General features: G+C 51.9%; 1 protein-coding gene across 6 annotated transcripts in view; it reads left to right on the top strand.

Moving 5' to 3' along the window:
• Positions 1-19,501, top strand: part of AGAP1 (ArfGAP with GTPase domain, ankyrin repeat and PH domain 1) — a 574,296-nt gene that overhangs the window by 193,846 nt on the left and 360,949 nt on the right. For all 6 annotated transcript variants that reach the window (XM_082631241.1, XM_082631240.1, XM_082631242.1 and 3 more), the window contains exon 3: positions 6,173-6,260. In XM_082631241.1, the coding sequence (XP_082487367.1) occupies positions 6,173-6,260 (88 nt within the window). The remainder of the gene's footprint in view (positions 1-6,172; positions 6,261-19,501) is intronic.

The raw sequence follows: 19,501 nt of genomic DNA, 5'->3' as shown, positions 1-19,501 counted from the left end.
CGGCGGGGGACAGGCCCCTTCTGGCCTCTCCGCTCCGAGACAAGGAGATGGAGCAAGGACAAGAGTGTCTGTGACTTCCAGTGTCACCGGGAAGAACAGGTTTTGAAACTGAAGGCCTGAAGAGAGGGTTCGTGGGCAGGTCCTCTGACATCCCCCCAGGCCCGAGAGCATCTGATATGTGTCCCCGCTGCCACTGCCAGGTGTCCAGGCCAGGCCCCCTGCCCTCTCATCCCCGCTTCTTCCTCCCACCGGGTCTGACCTTTCTCGGTGGCTCCTCCGCCCCTCGGGGGGAGGCAAAGGGGCCCACGGTTCCGGGGCTGTTCCAGAAGCGCGGGTTCTGCAAGCCCAGCCCCGGGACAGTGCCACTCTGTCCCCTGTGCTCTCTGACGCCGTCCCCGGAACAGAGCGAATCCCGCGGGACACGGTCAGGAAGCGACATCAGCGGTGGCGGCCGCGTGGCCAAGGATGCTGCTTGGAGGTTTCCAGGGAGGTTTCCCAGTTTCCGAGGCAGCCTCTCGAGCCAGCCAAAGGTTGGGGTCCTGCCGTCGGAGTAAAGCAAGGGGAACAGCGTTCTGATGATGACGTGGGGTACCTCCTGGATGGCGTCACCACCTTGAGTCCTGAGCCGGTCGTGCCGTTGTCCCCACTCCACAGGCATCAGGGGCAGAGCCTCAGGTGTTAAGAACGTGCCCCAGGAGCCCTGGTTAGTGAGACGGGAGCCGGGATTTGAACCTGGAGTTTGCTTCCGCATCAGCTCTGCCGGCAGAACTTTCTGCAACGTGGAAGTGTTCTCTGTCTTCAGGGTGGCACCCATGGGCCCTGTGTGGCTGTAGAGCATCTGAAGTGTGGCCAGTGCAAGGGAGGAGCTGAAGTTTTTAAATTAATTAATTTATTTTTTGTGGCATGCGGGCCTCTCACTGCTGTGGCCTCTCCCGTTGCGGAGCACAGGCTCCGGACACGCAGGCTCAGCGGCCATGGCTCACGGGCCCAGCCGCTCCGCGGCATGTGGGATCTTCCCGGACCGGGGCACGAACCCGTGTCCCCTGCATCGGCAGGCGGACTCTCAACCACTGCGCCACCAGGGAAGCCCGAGGCACTGAAGTTTAAAGTTGAAGGGTGTCAAGGCCCATGGTTTAGACCCAGTCTGGGGAGTTACAGGTGGTGAGGGTTCTACCAGAGCCTGCATAGCAGCCCATGACTGAGGACGCCTGCTACCAAAACCTGTTCTCTGCTGGTATTTCAAAAGCATGGAGTTTTCTGGAATCAATGCTTGGAGGTGAAGGGGTGCTTGTGTTAACCGGTGGTGTGGATTTATGATCCTAAAGCAGAACTCGCATAAAGTTGGCTTGAATTCACAGAAGGGGTGGACTCCATCTCACGGATAGGTAAACGGGGAGGATTCTGCAGTTCTTCTGGGGGAGGCGCCCTGCTCCCGACCCGTGTGGGGTCGGCCCAGACCCCAGCAGGACGGCCAGCTCTGCTCTGGGCCGGGCATCCTCCTGCTGGGGGTGGTGCAGCAGGCAGCGTGGCCTCCTCAGCAGATCCCTTATGTGCTAAGGCGTTCCCAGCGTCTACAGAAATGCTCCTTTGTTCGGGGCAGCCTCTGTGTATCCACAGGGCTGCGATTGTGTCCTGCCTGGGTACAGCAACCGGGACAGGTGGTCCCTTAGGTCAGCACCCTCGGAACCCCTGACTCTTTCAGAAACGCAATTCAGTGACATAATAGCAAGCCTCAAATGGACTCTTTATGTAATGTTGGGCCATAAACCATCTGGAATCTGTCAGAGAAAAAATGTCAATGTTTGCTTTCTTTTCTTTCTTTTTTTTTTTTTTTTTTTGGCCCACCACATGGCTTGTGGGATCTTAGTTCCCTGACCAGGGATTGAACCCGGCCCCTCGGCAGTGAAAGCAAGGAGTCCTAACCACTGGACCTCCAGGGAATTCCCCAATGTTTGCGTTCTTTTCAAGAGTGGCAGTGCCATGCTATATGCTTCCTGAGGTTGTGTGATGGGGGCCAGTTGCTTTGGGTCCACACTCGGGTCCCTGCAGACGTGTGCCAGGCAGCACGTGCTGACCACTTACCTCTGGGCGGAAAGGAAACCACGCCATAGATCTCTGGCCTGTAGAGGTGGGCGTCTGTCAGCAACCTGTCACATCCTATTTGTGCGTTTTCATTGAATTCTCAACTGGGATTTTTACCAAAAGCCTCGATTTTATTTTCAGCAAACCACGTGTATAGCTGGTAAGTGGTGAAGTGTGGGACAGTAGAGAACTCAGTTTAGAAATACACTTCGTGTGATGTGACTGTTCACAGCACTGCCCAGAGGATGCCGGGCCCGTGTGCTGACGTGTCTCCACCAAAATACACAGATCTGTAATGTTCAGGACACCTTTTCCCGTGTTACCTTGCTTTTCCCCGAGCCTGTAGACCCAGAGTGGCCTGATTCCATTCTCTCTAGTTTGTATCCAGTAGCAGTTCATGGATCCCAGTGCAGCTTTACAGCTTAAAGAGCATTTTCATCCCTTACTGTATTTCCTCCTCACAGCTGGCTGTTAGTTTCTGCCAGCGTTTCAAATTAAAATAAGCCCACAGTGTGCAAACATAAGAAGGTGTATGAGATGGCTATTCAATCCAAATAAAACACCTCCCCCCCCCAACCCCTGGGATCGAGTGACTGGATCCTTATAAGGGGTGAGTTAATTCTTAGCAAATCATTGACATGTAAGAAGGAAGGAATATTGCCGCACACAGAAAGCACAGACTGAACAGTGATTTTGAACATTTTCCTCCTTGGGAAAGAAAAAGCCTAATCTTAATTAAAAATTCAATTCTGCGGCATACTGTTTCGGATTTTCTCAGTGTGAAGCTGACAAACAGCAGGTGCCCTTGAGCAAAAGAATAATTAACAGGTAGAAATTCTCAGATTATAGAGGCCCAAAGCAAAGGGAAGACATAAGTCAAATCAGGAAGGGAAACCATTTTATTTAGGATCCGTCCACATAGTCTGGGGCTTGGAGCTGTAGTAATGAAGCATCTCGTTTCTACCCGCTGGCGTTAGTGTCATTCATTCATTCATTCACCCAGTGTTGCTAGGAGTCCGCCGTGGGCAGTGCTGTGGGTAGAGAACCAGACAGAAACGAGATCCAGTCCCTTGTCAGCACTGGAGAGAGTCAGACCCACATACCGATGTTGGGGAAACAAAGGGCTAAGTGGCAAGGTAGCGTTAGGAGGAGAGGACTAAGGGAGCTTTGGGGAGAGGCACTGGTTGAGGCTGTGGCATTAGGAAGGCTTCTCAGAGGAGGTGACATCTGAACTGATTGCTGACCCATGAGTAGGAGTATTATTTCGGGCAGCGATTGATGTGGAACGATCTAGGCGTCTGGAGTCTGCAAGGCCTGCTAGGATGGTGTTTGGTCCCTGGCATATTGGGGACGAAGCAGGGAGTGGGAAGCTGAGGACGAAAGGACCGTGATGGTGGGAGGGACAGGATGGTTCAGGGTTTTAGATCAGGTTTTAACTTACTTTCCACAATCTCGTGGCAAATTTGTTTGCGTTTATGTTTGTTCTTCTCATTAGTGGCACCATTACCCATTTATCCAGCCAACCAAGCACACCCCCCACCCCCCATTCCATCCATCCATCCATCCCATATTTACCGGCACTTTACTGGGGCCGGAGACAGTGCCGAGTCTAGGCATTCAGAGAGGTGTCCTTGCCAGCATCAGAGACATAGTTCTGGGTCTTCGGGGACCTGAGCGTACCGGGGGGTGGTGTCAAGAGCATCAGCAGTCACAGTGGAAAGTGTTCTGGGTGTGTAGAGAAGCAGGGAAACCACCCAAAACTCTCTTCAGGTGAAGGGAGGGGTGCCCAGGTGAGTGATATGTCCGTGTGGTCCCTGCCGGACCTGGGTGCCTACAGCAGAATTGATCGTGAGGATTTGGAGGGAGACACTTTGTTGTCTGTTCGTGAAATACTTGGACTCTGGCCTGCAGGCAGTGGGAGGCTTCCCGGGAGTTGTGAAATGAGGGAGTCTCATCTTTGCAGTGTCAATTTTAAAGAATCTCTGGTATTCTCTGGGCGAAGATGGGGAGCTCTCAGGCAGGGAGATAAGCTAAAGGCTCTCCCAGGATCCAGTGGACGGACGCACAGCCTGCCCCGTGGCGGGTGTGTGTGTGTGTGTGTGGAGACCCTCAAAAGCACATCTGGGCGGGGTGGGAATTGGAGACGGCGTCCAGGTGTCTGGCTTGCGAGTCTCGGTGGTGATGTGATCACAGGACGAGCGGACTGGGGAGAAAACAGTAAGGTCTGGACATGCTGAGGTTTCAGTACCAGTGTAGGTGTGTATGGGTTTACCTGGAGAGGGGGTGGGGCTGGAGAATGAGAGTGGGTATCCGTAGCTTACTGGGAGTAGGTGGGATGTAGCCTGGCTCCCTTGGTTGGAGGGGGGGTGGTACTTAGAATCCAGGATCTAGGGAATCTAGGAGGTCTAGGGAAGGAGCCAGCGTGGGCTGGGGGTAATTTGAAGAGGAAGCCCAGAGCGGGAAGTTTGAAGAAAGAGAATCTCCTCTACAGCTTCCGGTGATGCAGCAAGGGGAGGGCCAGGGGATTTAGAAACAGAAGTCCTCGGTGACCTCGAGCAGTGTCCTTGTAGCCATAGGGTCAAAACAGCAGGCTGGGGCTTCCCTGGTGGCGCAGTGGTTGAGAGTCCGCCTGCCGATGCAGGGGACACGGGTTCGTGCCCCGATCCCGGAAGATCCCACATGCCGCGGAGCGGCTGGGCCCGCGAGCCATGGCCACGGAGCCTGTGTGTCCGGAGCCTGTGCTCCGCAACGGGAGAGGCCACAGCAGTGAGAGGCCCGCGTACAGCAAAAAAAAAAAAAAAAAAAAAAAAAAAAAAAAAAAAAAAAAAACAGCAGGCTGGGGGTGGGGAGGGTCAGAGAGTGGGCGAGAGGGAGGCAGGCTCTTCGTAGGCCGGGACCTGTGTCCAGGGCGGGTCTCTCTTCCTGCTTTTCCTCAAGAGACAATTGATTGGATCATGCTTAAATGCAGAGGGGAAAGTTCTAGCGGGGGAGGAAAAGATTAAAATGCAGAAGAGTCTTTGCATAGAAGGTAGAGGGTGGGGGAGTGAGATCCCGAGCAGAGGGAGGGCCTCCCCAGGGACAGCCACCTCCCCAGGGACAGCCACCTGAGTCCATGTGTGTCAGCTGTGTTAACAAGGGAGCTTTCTCTGAAGAAGGCAGGGTGAAGCCAGCCTTGCCCGCTGGTGACTGTGAGTTCCTGCTTGCTGGTACAGTGGCCCTCACATCATGCTGACCTGGTTTCCATCCAGCATGAACACCTTTGCCGCCTTGACCGTGGGTCCCTGCCCTGTCCTGCAGTGTGGACCCCGTGTCCAGAGATGCAGGCCGGCTCTCCTCCTCTTCCCCGCCTTGGTCCAGTTTTCTCCCCTCGGGTCCTTCCCCGGCACTGTGCTTTTCTGGTGTGGCTCTTTTTCAGCTAGTCTCACCCGGCTCCAAATCCTACCCCAGAGTCGTGACGGAATGCACCAGAACGTCCTCCTAATCCCCTTGTGGCTCTGTACTGCCACTGTGCCCCATTTAACCTCGTACCTTGTTGAGCGGTTTTTTTGTGTGTGTGTGTGTGGTACGCGGGCCTCTCACTGCTGTGGCCTCTCCCGTTGCGGAGCACAGGCTCCGGACGCGCAGGTTCAGCGGCCATGGCTCATGGGCCCAGCCGCTCCGCGGCATGTGGGCTCTTCCCGGACCGGGGCACGAACCCGTGTCCCCTGCATCGGCAGGCGGACTCTCAACCTCTGCGCCACCAGGGAAGCCCCTTGTTGCGTGTTGCGAGGGTCCACAATACATGTTGGTGGCTGACTCACTGTACACCTTCCCGATGTAACCAGCACTCATGGGATTCAGCGTGTGTTCCAACCATGTTGATTCTTCAGGCTGTAGAGGCTGATAAAACGTGACATCTTAACTGAAGGTGTTGGAATCCCTTCTTCTCCAGCAGAAGGATTTAACTAGCCCATTTTCAGCCATCCCGCTGATGTTTGGTCATGATGGTGTTTAGGACTGCTGTCCATTTTATTAACCTCTCTATTTGCAGGTTGCTGAATAGCATGATATACTGACTACTCCTTAGTGACTGTCCATTTCTGTGTTTCAGGGCATCGTGGGTAATTTGGCCAGTGGCAAGTCGGCCCTGGTGCATCGCTATCTGACCGGCACATACGTCCAGGAGGAGTCTCCCGAAGGTATGCTGTGTGTCACACAGTCTCCACCTCTAGAGAGCTTAGTTTTCTGAATTTTTTGTTAGCATATTCTAAATCATTACTGTGATGTATCCCATGTTAAGAAAAGTAATAATAACATACCAAGCAGTAAAAATCCGTAGGCATGTTGCTTCTTCTGTAGTATTTTTCGCTAACCATCTCGGCATTTGGAGCAAATAGAGTCAAACCACGAAATGCTGTTGGATGTATTTCGTACCGAATAGTTCCGCCCCTTCAAATGTGAATCCAGTGTCACTCCTTTAACTATTACTGCTTGGACGTTTCTCTGATCTGGATCTTGAGTTTATACCTAATTTGTGTGTACTGTTCCTTAGTCATAGATCCGAGCCTTTCAGATGACCACCACCATATGTTTGAGTATGTTTTCCCCCTTGTATTGTATTCTAAACATTTAATAATCACGTTGCACGAGAATAAGCTATTTCTTTTGCCATGAGGCTTTTACTTCTTCAGTTAACATATCCATATTTTGTTTTTTGCTTTAAATAAAATGATGGTAGTAATGCTAGGAAACCACTTAGCTCCCGTGTCCCCAAATCCAGGTAGAGTGTACACACACAGTTTTCTAAATTATATTTTCTCTCCATGTAACCTTTTAAAATCCAACTCTGAGACACTGAATTTCTGGTTCCTTCTTTTTCTTACTGGCTGTTCCATTCTTTGCAGATATGGATGCAGGTAACTATACATTTTCTTCATGGCAGCGCTTGTCTTGTTTGAAGAGCGAGGAGAGACACAACTCTGTACTGTAGTCTTCCCTTCCCTCCTCGTCCTGTGTATCATCCTATTTTGTTTCATTTATTCCTTTTCTTTTATTTTAAGTTAAACATTTCGCCCTGTTTTGTCCCTTAGTTGTCTTTTTAGCAGTAGTCCTCAGTAGCTTCACATGTTTCCTGTAACACCTGTTCTAGTATTTAACTCTTGTCCTGGATACTGTGTAACCGTTCAGTAAAGTGTGGGAGATGGAATTCTGTGGCATTCTGTGCTTGGGGCTCTGCCATGACTTTGCAGAATTTTGCAATCCCACCATAAAAGTCTCGTGGTGGTCACATGAGGGAAAGGCCTACTTTTTTCGTTATCTGTATTGAAATGATGGTTTAAGGGAGATTAGAAGTGAAGGCTCAGATGTGGGAAAAATGGATACAGATGCTAGAAAATCGCGTGCTTTAGAGAGGTGAGAAAGTTGGCCGTCTTCTTTCCTGGAATCCGTACCTGGGTTGTACTTGTGTATTTGTGCCTTTGTGTCTGACTGTGGGTTTTAGCCATAGTCATTTTGATTATATCCGAGAGGTTTTGTTTTTTTTTTTTGCGGTACGCGGGCCTCTCACTGCTGTGGCCTCTCCCGTTGCGGAGCACAGGCTCCGGATGTGCAGGCTCAGTGGCCATGGCTCACGGGCCTAGCCGCTCCGCGGCGTGTGGGATCTTCCCGGACCGGGGCACGAACCCGTGTCCCCTGCATCGGCAGGCGGACTCGCAACCACTGCGCCACCAGGGAAGCCCCCCGAGAGGTTTTTAGAGCCTTTTTCTTGGAGGTTCTACTTATTCCTCGGGTCTAGCAATTGTGTAGATTGATGACACCAGCTGCTGATGGACTAATTAGCTGGACTGCAAGTGAGAGGATCACCTCCTCAAGTAAATCTGCCTGTGTGCCCCTGGAACGCTCAGGATTTCAGTTGAGGGGACCCCTTGGTCGGGGGTCCCTGGAGGTTTCGTGGTCTGGGCCCTGGTTTTGCTGCCACAAGCTGGATTCTCCTGTGCTCCGTTCGACGTCTGGCGTGGTTGGTGCGGGTCCCCGGTTCTCCCGCCTGGGGCCGCCTTCCCCTTCCCCGTGTGGTGCTGTTTTGTTCTTATTGTGGCTTTTGCCATTTCCCTTTGGGCGCTCAGTTTATGCCATCGCATCTGGCCCTGACTGTGATTTCTTTGTAGCGGGCCCTTATATTTTGATGAACACAAAAGCCTTTCTCTTGAACGTTTGCACATCAAAGGTAAAAACTGTACCCAGTGGGGAGACCTAAATGTGATCTGTAAGAGCCCGACTTCTTCCACTTTTCAGGTAACCCATTTTACTCCGTGAGTTTCATGGTATCATACGATTTTCAGAATACATTATTATTATTATTATTATTTTTTAAAGAAGATGTTGGGGGTAGGAGTTTATTAATTTAATTAATTTATTTTTGCTGTATTGGGTCTTTGTTTCTGCGCGAGGGCTTTCTCTAGTTGTGGCAAGCAGGGACCACTCTTCATCGCGGTGCGCGGGCCTCTCACTGTCGCGGCCCCTCTTGTTGCGGAGCACAGGCTCCAGACGCGCAGGCTCAGTAGTTGTGGCTCACGGGCCCAGCCGCTCCGTGGCATGTGGGATCTTTCCAGACCAGGGCTCGAACCCGTGTCCCCTGCATTAGCAGGCAGACTCTCAACCACTGCGCCACCAGGGAAGCCCCCCAGAATACATTATTTTACAGGGTGGATGCCTTCTCGAGTTCGCTAACGGGACGTCCCTTCTTTCATCTGCAAAGTGGAAACATCTCACCCCTCAGTGGGGTCTGTGCCCAAGGGCTCCTGGGTCAGGGGAAAGATTGTCCAAGATCTTTGCTCGCGCCCTTCAGGAGCTGGCCCTGCCACCTGGCCACCTGTCCTCTCACCGTTTGAGAGGTCAGCGGATTGTTCCTTGACGTTGCCAGGAGCGTAGAGAGGTCCCCCCAGGGGACGTGCGTCAGGTCCTCCAGGACCTGGAAGAATGGTGAGCAGGTGCCGCCTGGTGCCTGGAAGCCTTCAGTCCCCATGACTCCCTGTTTCCCTGGAACCAGGCAGGTGGCCGTGTCTTCGCTTCCCACGGTCTGTCCACGTACTGGAGCGAGTCCCACGTGGCAGCAGGAGGGAACCATAACTTGTTGTTTCCAAAAGGAAATGAATGAGAAAAGCCTTGCTTTCTCATCGTCTCGGCACACAGAAGTCCCTGCCCCCGGTCACAGAGCCTGTAGCTGCAAAGTGATTTCAGTCCTTGCCGGCGGCATTAACATCCGTCGATTACCCTTGCTTGCTCCACTGAGAAGCTTTCCACAGAGAATGTTCTGGAGCTGCAGCGTTCTGTGTCATCACCCAGGTTTATGGAGACCATCAGAGCAAAGGGGATCCTCTCTGGGGTGTGCGGGAGGTTGATGAAGCCGATTACAGCTCAGTACCACCTGCAGCTACTTTCGTAGCCAAGGGTCAGGGTAGGACACAGCTGAAGGTGTATGTCATGGTCGCCCGGCCGAGAGGTTTGGACTCCGGGTGAGCTGTGAGACCTCTCCATTTTCTTGCTGTTACTATTACCTGCAGCCTTATTCCCCTTTCCTCTTACAGTGGCTGGAGTGATCCACTGCCTTCCCCATACAGGGCCGCGGCTTTACACGGGAGGCGTGTTCCTGGGGGCTCTGTCTGTGCACACAGCTCTTTGGAGCTTCCCTGCCCTTCTCCCGTCTGCACAGGCTCTTCTTTTGCTTTAATTAATGTGTAAATATCCTTTAGTGTTACTCTGACCTGTGGTGGAGATCTTTAGATTGCTGGGAGGGTGAAGGTGGTCAGGGCCTTCTGTTTTCAGGTCCCCAACCTTTGCCAGAGTGCAGGTTTCATCACCTCTCAGAGGACGACACCTGTTGTACTTTAAGTGTGTGGAACATTTGGGTTGGTACTTTATCCTTGTGGCAAAGGCAGCTGACTCGTACAATTTAGATTATTTTAAAGATACAACTGAAATGAGGGAATGGATTTAAATATTATGTGTGTTTTTTAATTAGTGGATTAACAGTGCAAAAGTGGGTAACCCAATAGGGAGCCTGTAAGTCCATGAAAATAATCCAAAGAGTAAAATTTTTGTGCAGGCAAATGCCCTTTTAATTGTGCGTGTGCGTGAGATACACGTGTGTATCCGAGTCCTAGGGCTGCATGACATATTACCACAAACTGGGTGGCTTGAAACAATGGAGATGTATTCTCACGGCTCCAGAGGCCAGGAGTCTGAGATCAAGTTGCTGACAGGTTGGCTCCTTCCGGAGGGAATGTGGGAGAATCCACGTTCCTGGTGACCGGCAGCCCTTGGTGTTCCTGGGCTTACGCATCATTCCAGTCTCTGCCGTGTCGTCACAGGGCCTTCTCCCTGTGTCTGTGTCCAGGTTTCCCTCATCTCATGAAGACACTCGTCTCTGGATTTAGGCCCACAGGTACTGGGGGTTCAGACGGGAACACATTTTTAGGGAACAGAATTTAACCCGTAATAGTATGTGTATATTACACATCTGGTGTTGAAACAGAAGCTGCACTCAGACCTGTTGAAGTTGCCCCGTTACTTCTTGCTGACAAGAAGGGCGATTAGCTGCCCCAGACCTCACTGGCCATGCTCATGGCTGGTCTCCCAGAATGTCACAAAGATTAGGTTAGTGTACATGTGACCTTCACACCTCTGATGGAATTTCACAGCTGTCACTCACTTCTGTTGGAAAGAATGGGGAGGAAATTATTCCTCTGCCACTCAGCGCCCTATTAGTGGCTGCTAATTAGGACAGTGAGTGAGGATCTGGGCGTGTAATTTGAGTTTCCATCTCATGCGTTTGTGTGCTTGATGTCTGCTGTGCACCCTGCCTTCCCCCGCACAGACACCATGGGCCTGCCGCAGTTTTTCGCTCTCTTCCTTCAAAATAAGAAAGAAAAGGAAAGAAAACCAGGGCTGCCCAGTATTATGTAGGAATTTGCTGGAAACGTGAGCCACCTGAGACACGTTCCCTTGCAGACCAGGACACGGTGGTGTCCCCGAGAGCTCTGAGCTTCAGAGCTGAGCCGTTGCTGAGCCCTTGCCCCGCTACATCTCCCTCTGTGCCCCTCCCCTTGTGCCTCCCACCGTGGGCCACGCAGGGGACCTGGGGCCCAGAAAGGCTGCTGCCCAGCAGCTGCTCTCCTGGCGGTGAGGAGGGGAAGGAGCCTCTAGCCCTAAGACGCACTAAAGCGCCCAGCAGGCTAAGTAGCTGGTGTTAAGGTTGGTGGAAACAACTTTAAGGACGTCCAGAGACCGACCTTCCTGTGATGATAAAGTTGACTGCTCTTGGCTAATTTTTCAAGGACTTAGGGCCACCAAATGGGTGGAAAGTGCCGGGTTGTTGTCACGCTGTCTGAGAGCTTCCCTTTGTTGGAATCTGGAGTAAGTGCTCATCCAGGTGTGACACAGGTGGGTTCGCCACCTGCTGCAGAGCGGGGCCTCAGCCTGGTGTGACTCGGGGGCGGCTGACCCTGTCGTTCCCAGGTCCTCAGGAGCTGAATCCATCAGAGGCTCATTCCTTCAGTGAATGACTCCAGCTTCCTGTAGGTTCTTCACCAATTCACATTTTTGGGTAAAAAAGCTCCGAGGCCATGGCAGCCCCGAATCTAGGCCGGCAGCCAGCAGGTTCCGGCCACGAGCCTGGTAATGGGGGACGTGCCAGCACGAGGGCTGCGACGGCACCGCCTCACCCGCGCGTCAGGCCCGCACTTGCCTGTGGTTGAAACCCGGGTTCCCAGCCTGGCATAGCCACTTACTGTCGTTGTGGCCTTGGGCGAGTTACCCATCCTCCTGGATTTCAGCTTACTGCTCCCTGCTCCCCAGTCATTGTAGGGACTGAATATGAGTGTAAGCGTGCAGAAGGCTGCGTTAGCCCCTGGCACGGAGAGAGGGCTCAGGGACGCGTACCTTGTAAATAAGGGTCCCGCCCCTTTGTTCCTGCATCTTCTGCTTCAGGTGGGCAGCCCTGCCTCCTGGGCTGTTCTCACAGGTGTGGCTTCAGGACTTCGTGTCCACCAGGCTCGAGGTCACGATCCCGGCTGCTCGTGCCCCAGGCGTCCTGTTCCTTGACCAGCTCAGGCCTGGCTCGAAGATGCCTGAGGCACTGTCTCTCCTCACCAGTGCGGTTATTCTAACAGCTTTAAGCACAGCTCTAAGCACAGCTCAGGTCACGACAGTAGAGCGCTGTATGAGATGCCTGGGACCTACTCGGGCCCCTTGGAAACTAGAAAGAAGGATGGACTTTAACCTGGCCCACCATCCCCACAGGGCTTCTAGGATGGGGCCGAGTTCTGTGAGGTCTTTCTTGCACCCGGGCGGTGGGGACTCTGTCTGGGCTGCGGTGCAGGGTCACGAGCTTCTCTGGTTGGACGTGGCCTCAGAGCACGGTGGCCGCTGTGATGGACGAGACAGCCCCATCTTAGCCTTGTCTCCGGAGTTTCCGATCCGAGGGGGCCCCCCGAGGGTGACTGGCGCTGGGGTTACCACTGTGCCCTGCCCGTTCCTGGCCGGGACGTCGCACACCGGCTGCAGTTCTAGTGGTCACTTCCTCCAGGAGCGGGGGCTGCTGGCCATCAGGTCACTGTGAGCTGGACATCCCTCTGGTCATCTTGCTGCTTCCCTTGAGGACTGCGCCTGGACTTGTTTCCCAGCAGATGTGTCTATCGTCAGGGCAGTTAAAAGCCTCCTCAGGAGCATGGGTATCTGAAGTCATTTTTTAAAAATGAATGTTTACTTCGTTTCTTAGAAACAAGCCATGTGGTAAATACCAGCCTTATTTTCTGGCACATGTGAAATGCATTTCAACTGTCAGCTCCACAAACCCTTTCCAAATCAAATAAACTTAAAAAACATTTTTGTGAGCTACCCCTGCTCAGCAGATGTTCGGCTTATTTCTAAACACGTTCTTGGGTGCTGTTTAGTGTTCCAATGAACAAAATATGTAAACACTAATAAAGTTTGAGTAGTTCTGAACTCTAGCCAGTTAAATGTTTCAACGTAACTTTACCATGTTACTTGCAACCAAGCGATTATAAGGACATGGTAAGTTTTTAATGAGGATTATCTGAAGCCTTAAAATTAGGAGCCCACTGGTAGCTTGGCTTAATAGATAAAGCAGAGATCAGTTCAGCCATCTTCTTTAATTATTTCAGATGCTAACAACTCAGTCTCTAACTATAGAAATATCATCGATTCTTGTCCTCGTCTTGATCTGTGTAACCGTCTGCCAACTCTGTTCCCTCACATGGAAGGCCATATTGAGGGATCAGGTGATATAGTGCCTTTAAAATAGGCAAAGGATACTAAAATAATCACTAGAACTTCAAAGAAATCATTAAAGAGAAGGATGTTCTACTTCATTTTAAATAAGAAAAAGAGAGCTGTAAAATTAGAGTAAGGAGCTTATGTTTTTGGCATTGACAAAATTGGCAGGACAAAATGTATTTTTGAATTGGTTGTTTGGGCCTCAGAACACACTGTCCCGTATGTTTCTAATTAATTCACCGGGAAACTGAGGGCCTACTGAGGGCTGGACATGGCACCTGTGGTCAGTGTGTGTGTTCCAGAGGGGAAAAGAAGCTTCTGGATGAATAACTGTAATTCACGGTGGTGATTTACACCTGGTCAGCTGAGCAGCTTTGCATGCTGGCTTCTGCCGGGAAGTGTCCCCGGGCCCCCAGGGTAGCCCACATATCTTTCTTCATGTCACTTGACTGACAGAGACCCCAAAATAGTAGCGTGCATGCTGGGAACACAACCGCGTCTTTCCTAAGACGCCTCAGGACAGAACCATTTCTTTAATAGGAAAAAGGAGACTGGGGTCTAGAAAGTTTTTCACCTTTGAAATTAGAAGTTATTTTTTCTAGAGAAATTTTAAGCCCCAAGATGGTTTTTTAGACCTTTAAGTGCATGACTTAATTGCACATTAGAAAATAGTCCTTGGATCTGTCAAAGCTGAATTGCCACCAGGTGTTTTCTCCTTGGTCCGTTGCTACACCTGCCCATGACCTTGGGCCTTGACTTTGTCGTCTTGCTGGCAGCGGCTCTGGATCCAGGGAACCAAGTGGCCGCCAACCAGTCCATCATTCACCCAGGCAGCTGCCTGCTCTGATCTGGTTCATGTTCATTGTCGTAGTGTCGAATCCCTTGTTTGCAAGGGAGAGATGACCAGCTTCACTGAGCTTCAGTAGAAAGGGGGAATTCATTAACTTATGTACCTGGAGCAGCTCCGGGGATAGGTGTGTAGCTTGAGAAAGCCCCTGATCACCTGATCCACGTGAGCTAGGGAGGAACCTGCCTCTCCCATTGCTTGGGTCTCCCCACTTGGCGGCAGGCAGTTCTGGTGGCCTCAGGACTGCATGGTCTTCAAAAGTCACATCTCATGGGGAGGCAGAGTTGGATGTTTTTCTCAATAGCTCCAAGGGAAGACTTAGAGACACCTCTGAATGGCATTGCTTGGGTCGCAGACTCTTAAGTTTTAACCAGTGGGAGGCTTTGTAATGCAGATCTCTTCCCTGATGAACAGACCTTTTCCACTCAGTTTGCCCAGTGGGAACAGGGTGCCCCGGAGACCAGAAGGGCCAGGTCCTGCTTGCTCTCACCTCTGTGCTTCCTTTCGCAAATCTCTGCCTTTTACAAGCTCACTTCTCTCCCACCCTCCCACCCCATTTTATTGGTCCCAGGGAAGGGCGAGATCAGAGACTCATAACCGGTCCTTGACCGAGGGAGTCTGACCACAGGTTGAGAGGTTCTCTGTGGAAGTTTGTACAGAAAGGAAGAAATGCTGGCTGAGGCCAGCCTCGGGGCGGGCAGAGGAGAAAGAAAGGGGGGCAGGCAGCACCATCAGATGCGGGGCAGCGGGTCAGGGGGACAGGCTTACGTTCCAGAGGGGGACGGGGACGGATGTGACAGCGTGGAGCCCACCTTCCAGTCACGGCTGCTGCGAGACAGGATTGCCGTGTAAAGACGACGTACCTCCTGTAGGATGACGCTGGTAGATCACGCTTGCTGGATGTTAGAACTCTAAGGGCAGATTTTCACTGGGGCCATGGTCAACTCCCTGGGCCAGGACGTGGAGATAAGGCAGCAGAAGGCAAAATACCAGGAGCAAAATAGGCCAAGTGCCAAAAAAAAGAATTACATGAGGAGGGTGTGTAGTGTGATGAAGGCAGACTCTCCCCTCCACGTCACCTCTTCATGCAGGACTCAGGGACCCCCAGCCTGAGAGCTGGGGCATCGTGGGCCCAAGACCTGAGGGGCTGGGACAGGCCCCCGTGTGCGTATGTGCGCGCGCACCTGCGTGCATGCCATGTACAGCTGCCGATTATCTACAGAAGGTGACAGTTCAACGTGACTGAAATGGTTTGACTGAATCAATTCTTTGATGATTGACCCAGGCCAGAAGTGGAAACCACATGCAACTCACAGTGTAGTCTTTTACCCATCGTAGTGGCTTCCTGGGTGTCCTGTGTTGGGAGGATCTTGGTTCAGGAAGGATTCTGAGTGTAGCAGATGGTCACCCCTGTCTTGTGTCTGGAAGCTGCTCGGTTCTGTCCATGTGGCCCAAGGGGCAGCATGTGTGGCCAGCACGCCATCCTTTTCTGAGTCCTATTTCTTACCGTTTTGCTTCTTTTACAAAATGGCAACACCACAAACAAAAGAAGAGAGCAGCCTTGCTCTTTGAGGGCAACTTGGGTGGGACAAGTATGTTGAAAGTGTGAAGGGTGTGTGTGGAGGGGGCGGGGCTTGGTGACAGAAACCAGGTGGCAGTGTGTCCTCAACTCCTTCCATGCAGCGGAGGGGAGCGGGTGAGGCTGAACCAAGAGGGAGGTTGTGTGCAGGGACTGTCAGTTACACGGGGTGTGACCGCCTGATCTCCAGGTGGACCAGGCTGCCAGCGTGTGCATCTCCCATTGCCCTCGTGCGTAGAAGGATTCTGAAGGGAGTTGGGGGCCGGGCCCCTGGGCTCCCAGCAGTCATTACACAGGCGCTGGCTTTGGAGAGGGACACAGCAGGGCAGATGGAAGGAGTCCTCACACAACCTCTGGACCTTGGGGCTAACACATAACGGTGGGAATGAGCCGCGGGGACCACTTACCACTGGACCCTCTGCTGCCCCTTCAGGAGGGGCGGCAGCTTATTAGTCCCACGAAGCACTGGCTGTAGGATGTGCCCTGGCCCGCCTTCCGTTCGGGCAGGAGCCTGGCAGTACAGGTGTAAGCTAAGTGTGTTCCAAGATGCAGATGCAGGGGCTTCCTGGGCTGGGCAGGTTCCGAATCTGCCTGAGAGGGAGACAAACACACACACACACACACAAACACACACGCTCACACATACTCACACCCCACCCCAGGGCAGTCTGTCTCCTGCCAGCCCTGGATGGTGGGCTTTGCTCCAGGTCTTGGTGGTGTCCAGCTCACAGGGTGCTGTTCTTCTCAGAGACCAGATCACCCTCTAGGATGGGCACAGTGACCTGGAGACAGAGCCCCCTGGAGTCCTGCTGTTAAAGTCCTGACACTGTTTCCATGGGAATGAGACAGTTACAGAGAGTGATCCTCCACCTCTCCCCCCACCCCCGGAAATGGAAGAGGACAGTCCAAACCATAAGTGATGTGTCCCCAACTTCCCTGGGGGCGCAGTGGTTGAGAATCCGCCTGCCAATGCAGGGGACACAGGTTCGAGCCCTGGTCCAGGAAGATCCCACATGCCGTGGAGCAACTAAGCCCGTGTGTCACAGCTACTGAGCCTGCGCTCAGAGCCCGCGAGCCACAACTACTGAAGCCCACGCGCCTAGAGCCCGTGCTCCGCAACAAGAGAAGCCACCGCAATGAGAAGCCCGCGCACCGCAACGAAGAGTAGCCCCCGCTCGCCACAACTAGAGAAAGCCTGCGCGCAGCAACGAAGATCCAACGCAGCCAAAAATAAAAATAAAATAAATTAAAAAAAAAAAAGTGACGTGTCCCCAGAAGAAATATCAAAGGGAAGATGGCTCTCCCACAGCCGTCACCCCCTCCCTGTGCTGTTGCTGCTCGTGAGCTGAGAAGGATTGTTGCATTTTTAAAGATCTGTAAAAATAAATAAACAAAAACAACCCCTCCCCCCCGACCCCGAAACAAGGCTACTGCCCGCAAGGCCACTGTCTGGTGGCCCTTCGCCGTGATGGTTTGTGACCCTGCCCTGCAGTGTCAACACATCAGGTATTAAAATGCGGAGGATTTCTGGCTTTCTCCATAGGGTCTAACCTCACAACCACCATCCTGTTGTAGTTTCTTGAAACAAACACCTGATTTATATTCAGAGAATTGTGTGTGAACAGACAGTTCTAAAGCCAGTACTTTTACATGTCCAGTTCTAGAACTGCATATTCAAAAACAGAGTTGACACGACCATTTTTTTTAATAACAAGTTATTTTCACATGGGGAACACGAGTTGAGAGCAGTGAAATCTGAGGGACTACGAGACCATCTGCCCGTGTGCTGGTAGCTGAGCAACCCACCAAGGTGCTGTCGGGTGCTGGCCAGCTCGCCTCCACACCCACTTTTCTGAGGCTACTGCCCCTGGACTCGTCCCAGGCCCTGGCTGGTGGGATTTGGCCTCATTTAAAGACGCCAGGTGAGCAGCTGGGCTCTTTCTCCTGAATCTGCAGTACTTTTTGTAATTCATCCCTTTTTATGCTTAAAATAAATGTGCAGAATACTAAAAATAAAACAAACAAATAACCTTAAGTACATTTCCCCCCAGGGAAACAAGTATGTGCACGACTAATATTCCATTTACCACCAAACTATTTCAGAGACGGCAGTAGATGCTGGAATGTTCACGTACAGCCACCACAGTGGGTATTGGAACATTTCCAACAAACAGCTTACTTCTTTGGTCACACAGGCATACCTCATTTTATTGGCACTTCCCAGATATTGCAGTTTGTTTGTTTTTTTAAACAAATGGAAGGTTTGTGGCAACCCCGTATCGAGTGAGTCTGTCGGCGCCATTTTTCCCAACAGCACTTGCTCACCTCACGTCTCTGTGTTACATTTGGATAATGCTTGAAATATTTCAAACTCTCTACCAGCAGAAAGGTTGTGACTTGATGAAGGCTCAGATGATGGTCAGCACTTTTTAGCAGTATTTTGAAATTAAGGTATGTATGTTTTTTAGACATAATGCTGCTTAACAGACTACTACAGTAGAGTATAAACATAACTTACATGCACTGGGAATCCCCAACATTCCCGTGACTCGTTTTATTGTGATACCTGCTTTATTGCGGTGGTCTGGAACTGAACCCACAGTAGCTCCAAGGTGGACCCGTATATTAGATTTTATAGGGTGGGGCCCATCATTATGTGGCTATTTCCTCCTTCAGGGGGCTGACTGAAAACCATGCCCCCCCACCCCATCCGCTCAGTGGGTTCCCAGTGGGTTCCAGGGGGCACAGGCTGTGTCTGTACCTGGTGCCTGATCCCCTCCCATACCCCACCCAGCTGGCTCTCCTGGTCAGTTCCCATTTCCTCCCGCTGCCCTTGACAGTTAGAGATTCTGTCCTGTTCACTCTGTTCCTGGCACCAGCACTGTGCTTATTATTCGCCATAATGGGCTTTGCTAAATGCTTGCTGAGTGGTGCTTCTGAAGACCAGGGTTTTATTGCCCCAGTGTAGGGAGCTAACAGAGAAATGGAGAACGGCAAACACAGGGGGAGAACCCTTGCCACATACTAGTAAGAGCCAAACTGTGTCACAGGTGGAGTGTAAATCAGATATATTCCCCTGTGTTCCTCTACTGCTTGCATGGAAGTCCCCATCTGAGATTAGAAACACACCGTACACTTGGATAAATATTGAGACGGTTACTGGGACTCATAAAATCTTCTCCCTGGGGCAGTATGAGTAGCACCATCCAGAACTTGCTATCTCGTGAGCTCTTTAGACTTGGGAAAAATAATTATTACCCTGGGTCTCCCAGAGTACCTGGAATTGTGGCAGAGTGTTAAGGAGAATCCTGGTTTTCATATGGGAATTTGAGCGTGAGACACACACCTTTCTTTCATTCTCTGCTTACTGTGGTCTTGATTCTTCCTTGTCGTTTTTTTGTTTTTTTGTTTTTGGCGGTACGCGGGCCTCTCACTGTTGTGGCCTCTCCCGTTGCAGAGCACAGGCTCCGGATGCGCAGGCTCAGCGGCCATGGCTCACGGGCCCAGCTGCTCCGCGGCATGTGGGATCTTCCCGGACCGGGGCATGAACCCGTGTCCCCTGCATTGGCGGGCGGACTCTCAACCACTGCGCCACCAGGGAAGCCCCTTCCTTGTCCTTGAATTTCACTCTGAGACTCTCCCTCAATGTGCAAGTCCCCAGACAAAGTCGCCAGTGTAACATAGCAGAGCTTAGTTGGTGTTCAGGGGACACAGGTAGTGTT

Source organism: Mesoplodon mirus (assembly GCF_964341445.2).
Source record: "Mesoplodon mirus genome assembly, chromosome: 8".
NCBI lineage: Eukaryota > Metazoa > Chordata > Mammalia > Artiodactyla > Ziphiidae > Mesoplodon > Mesoplodon mirus.
Note: the sequence above shows the minus strand (reverse complement) of the source record. Positions and strands in the feature narration are given on the sequence as shown.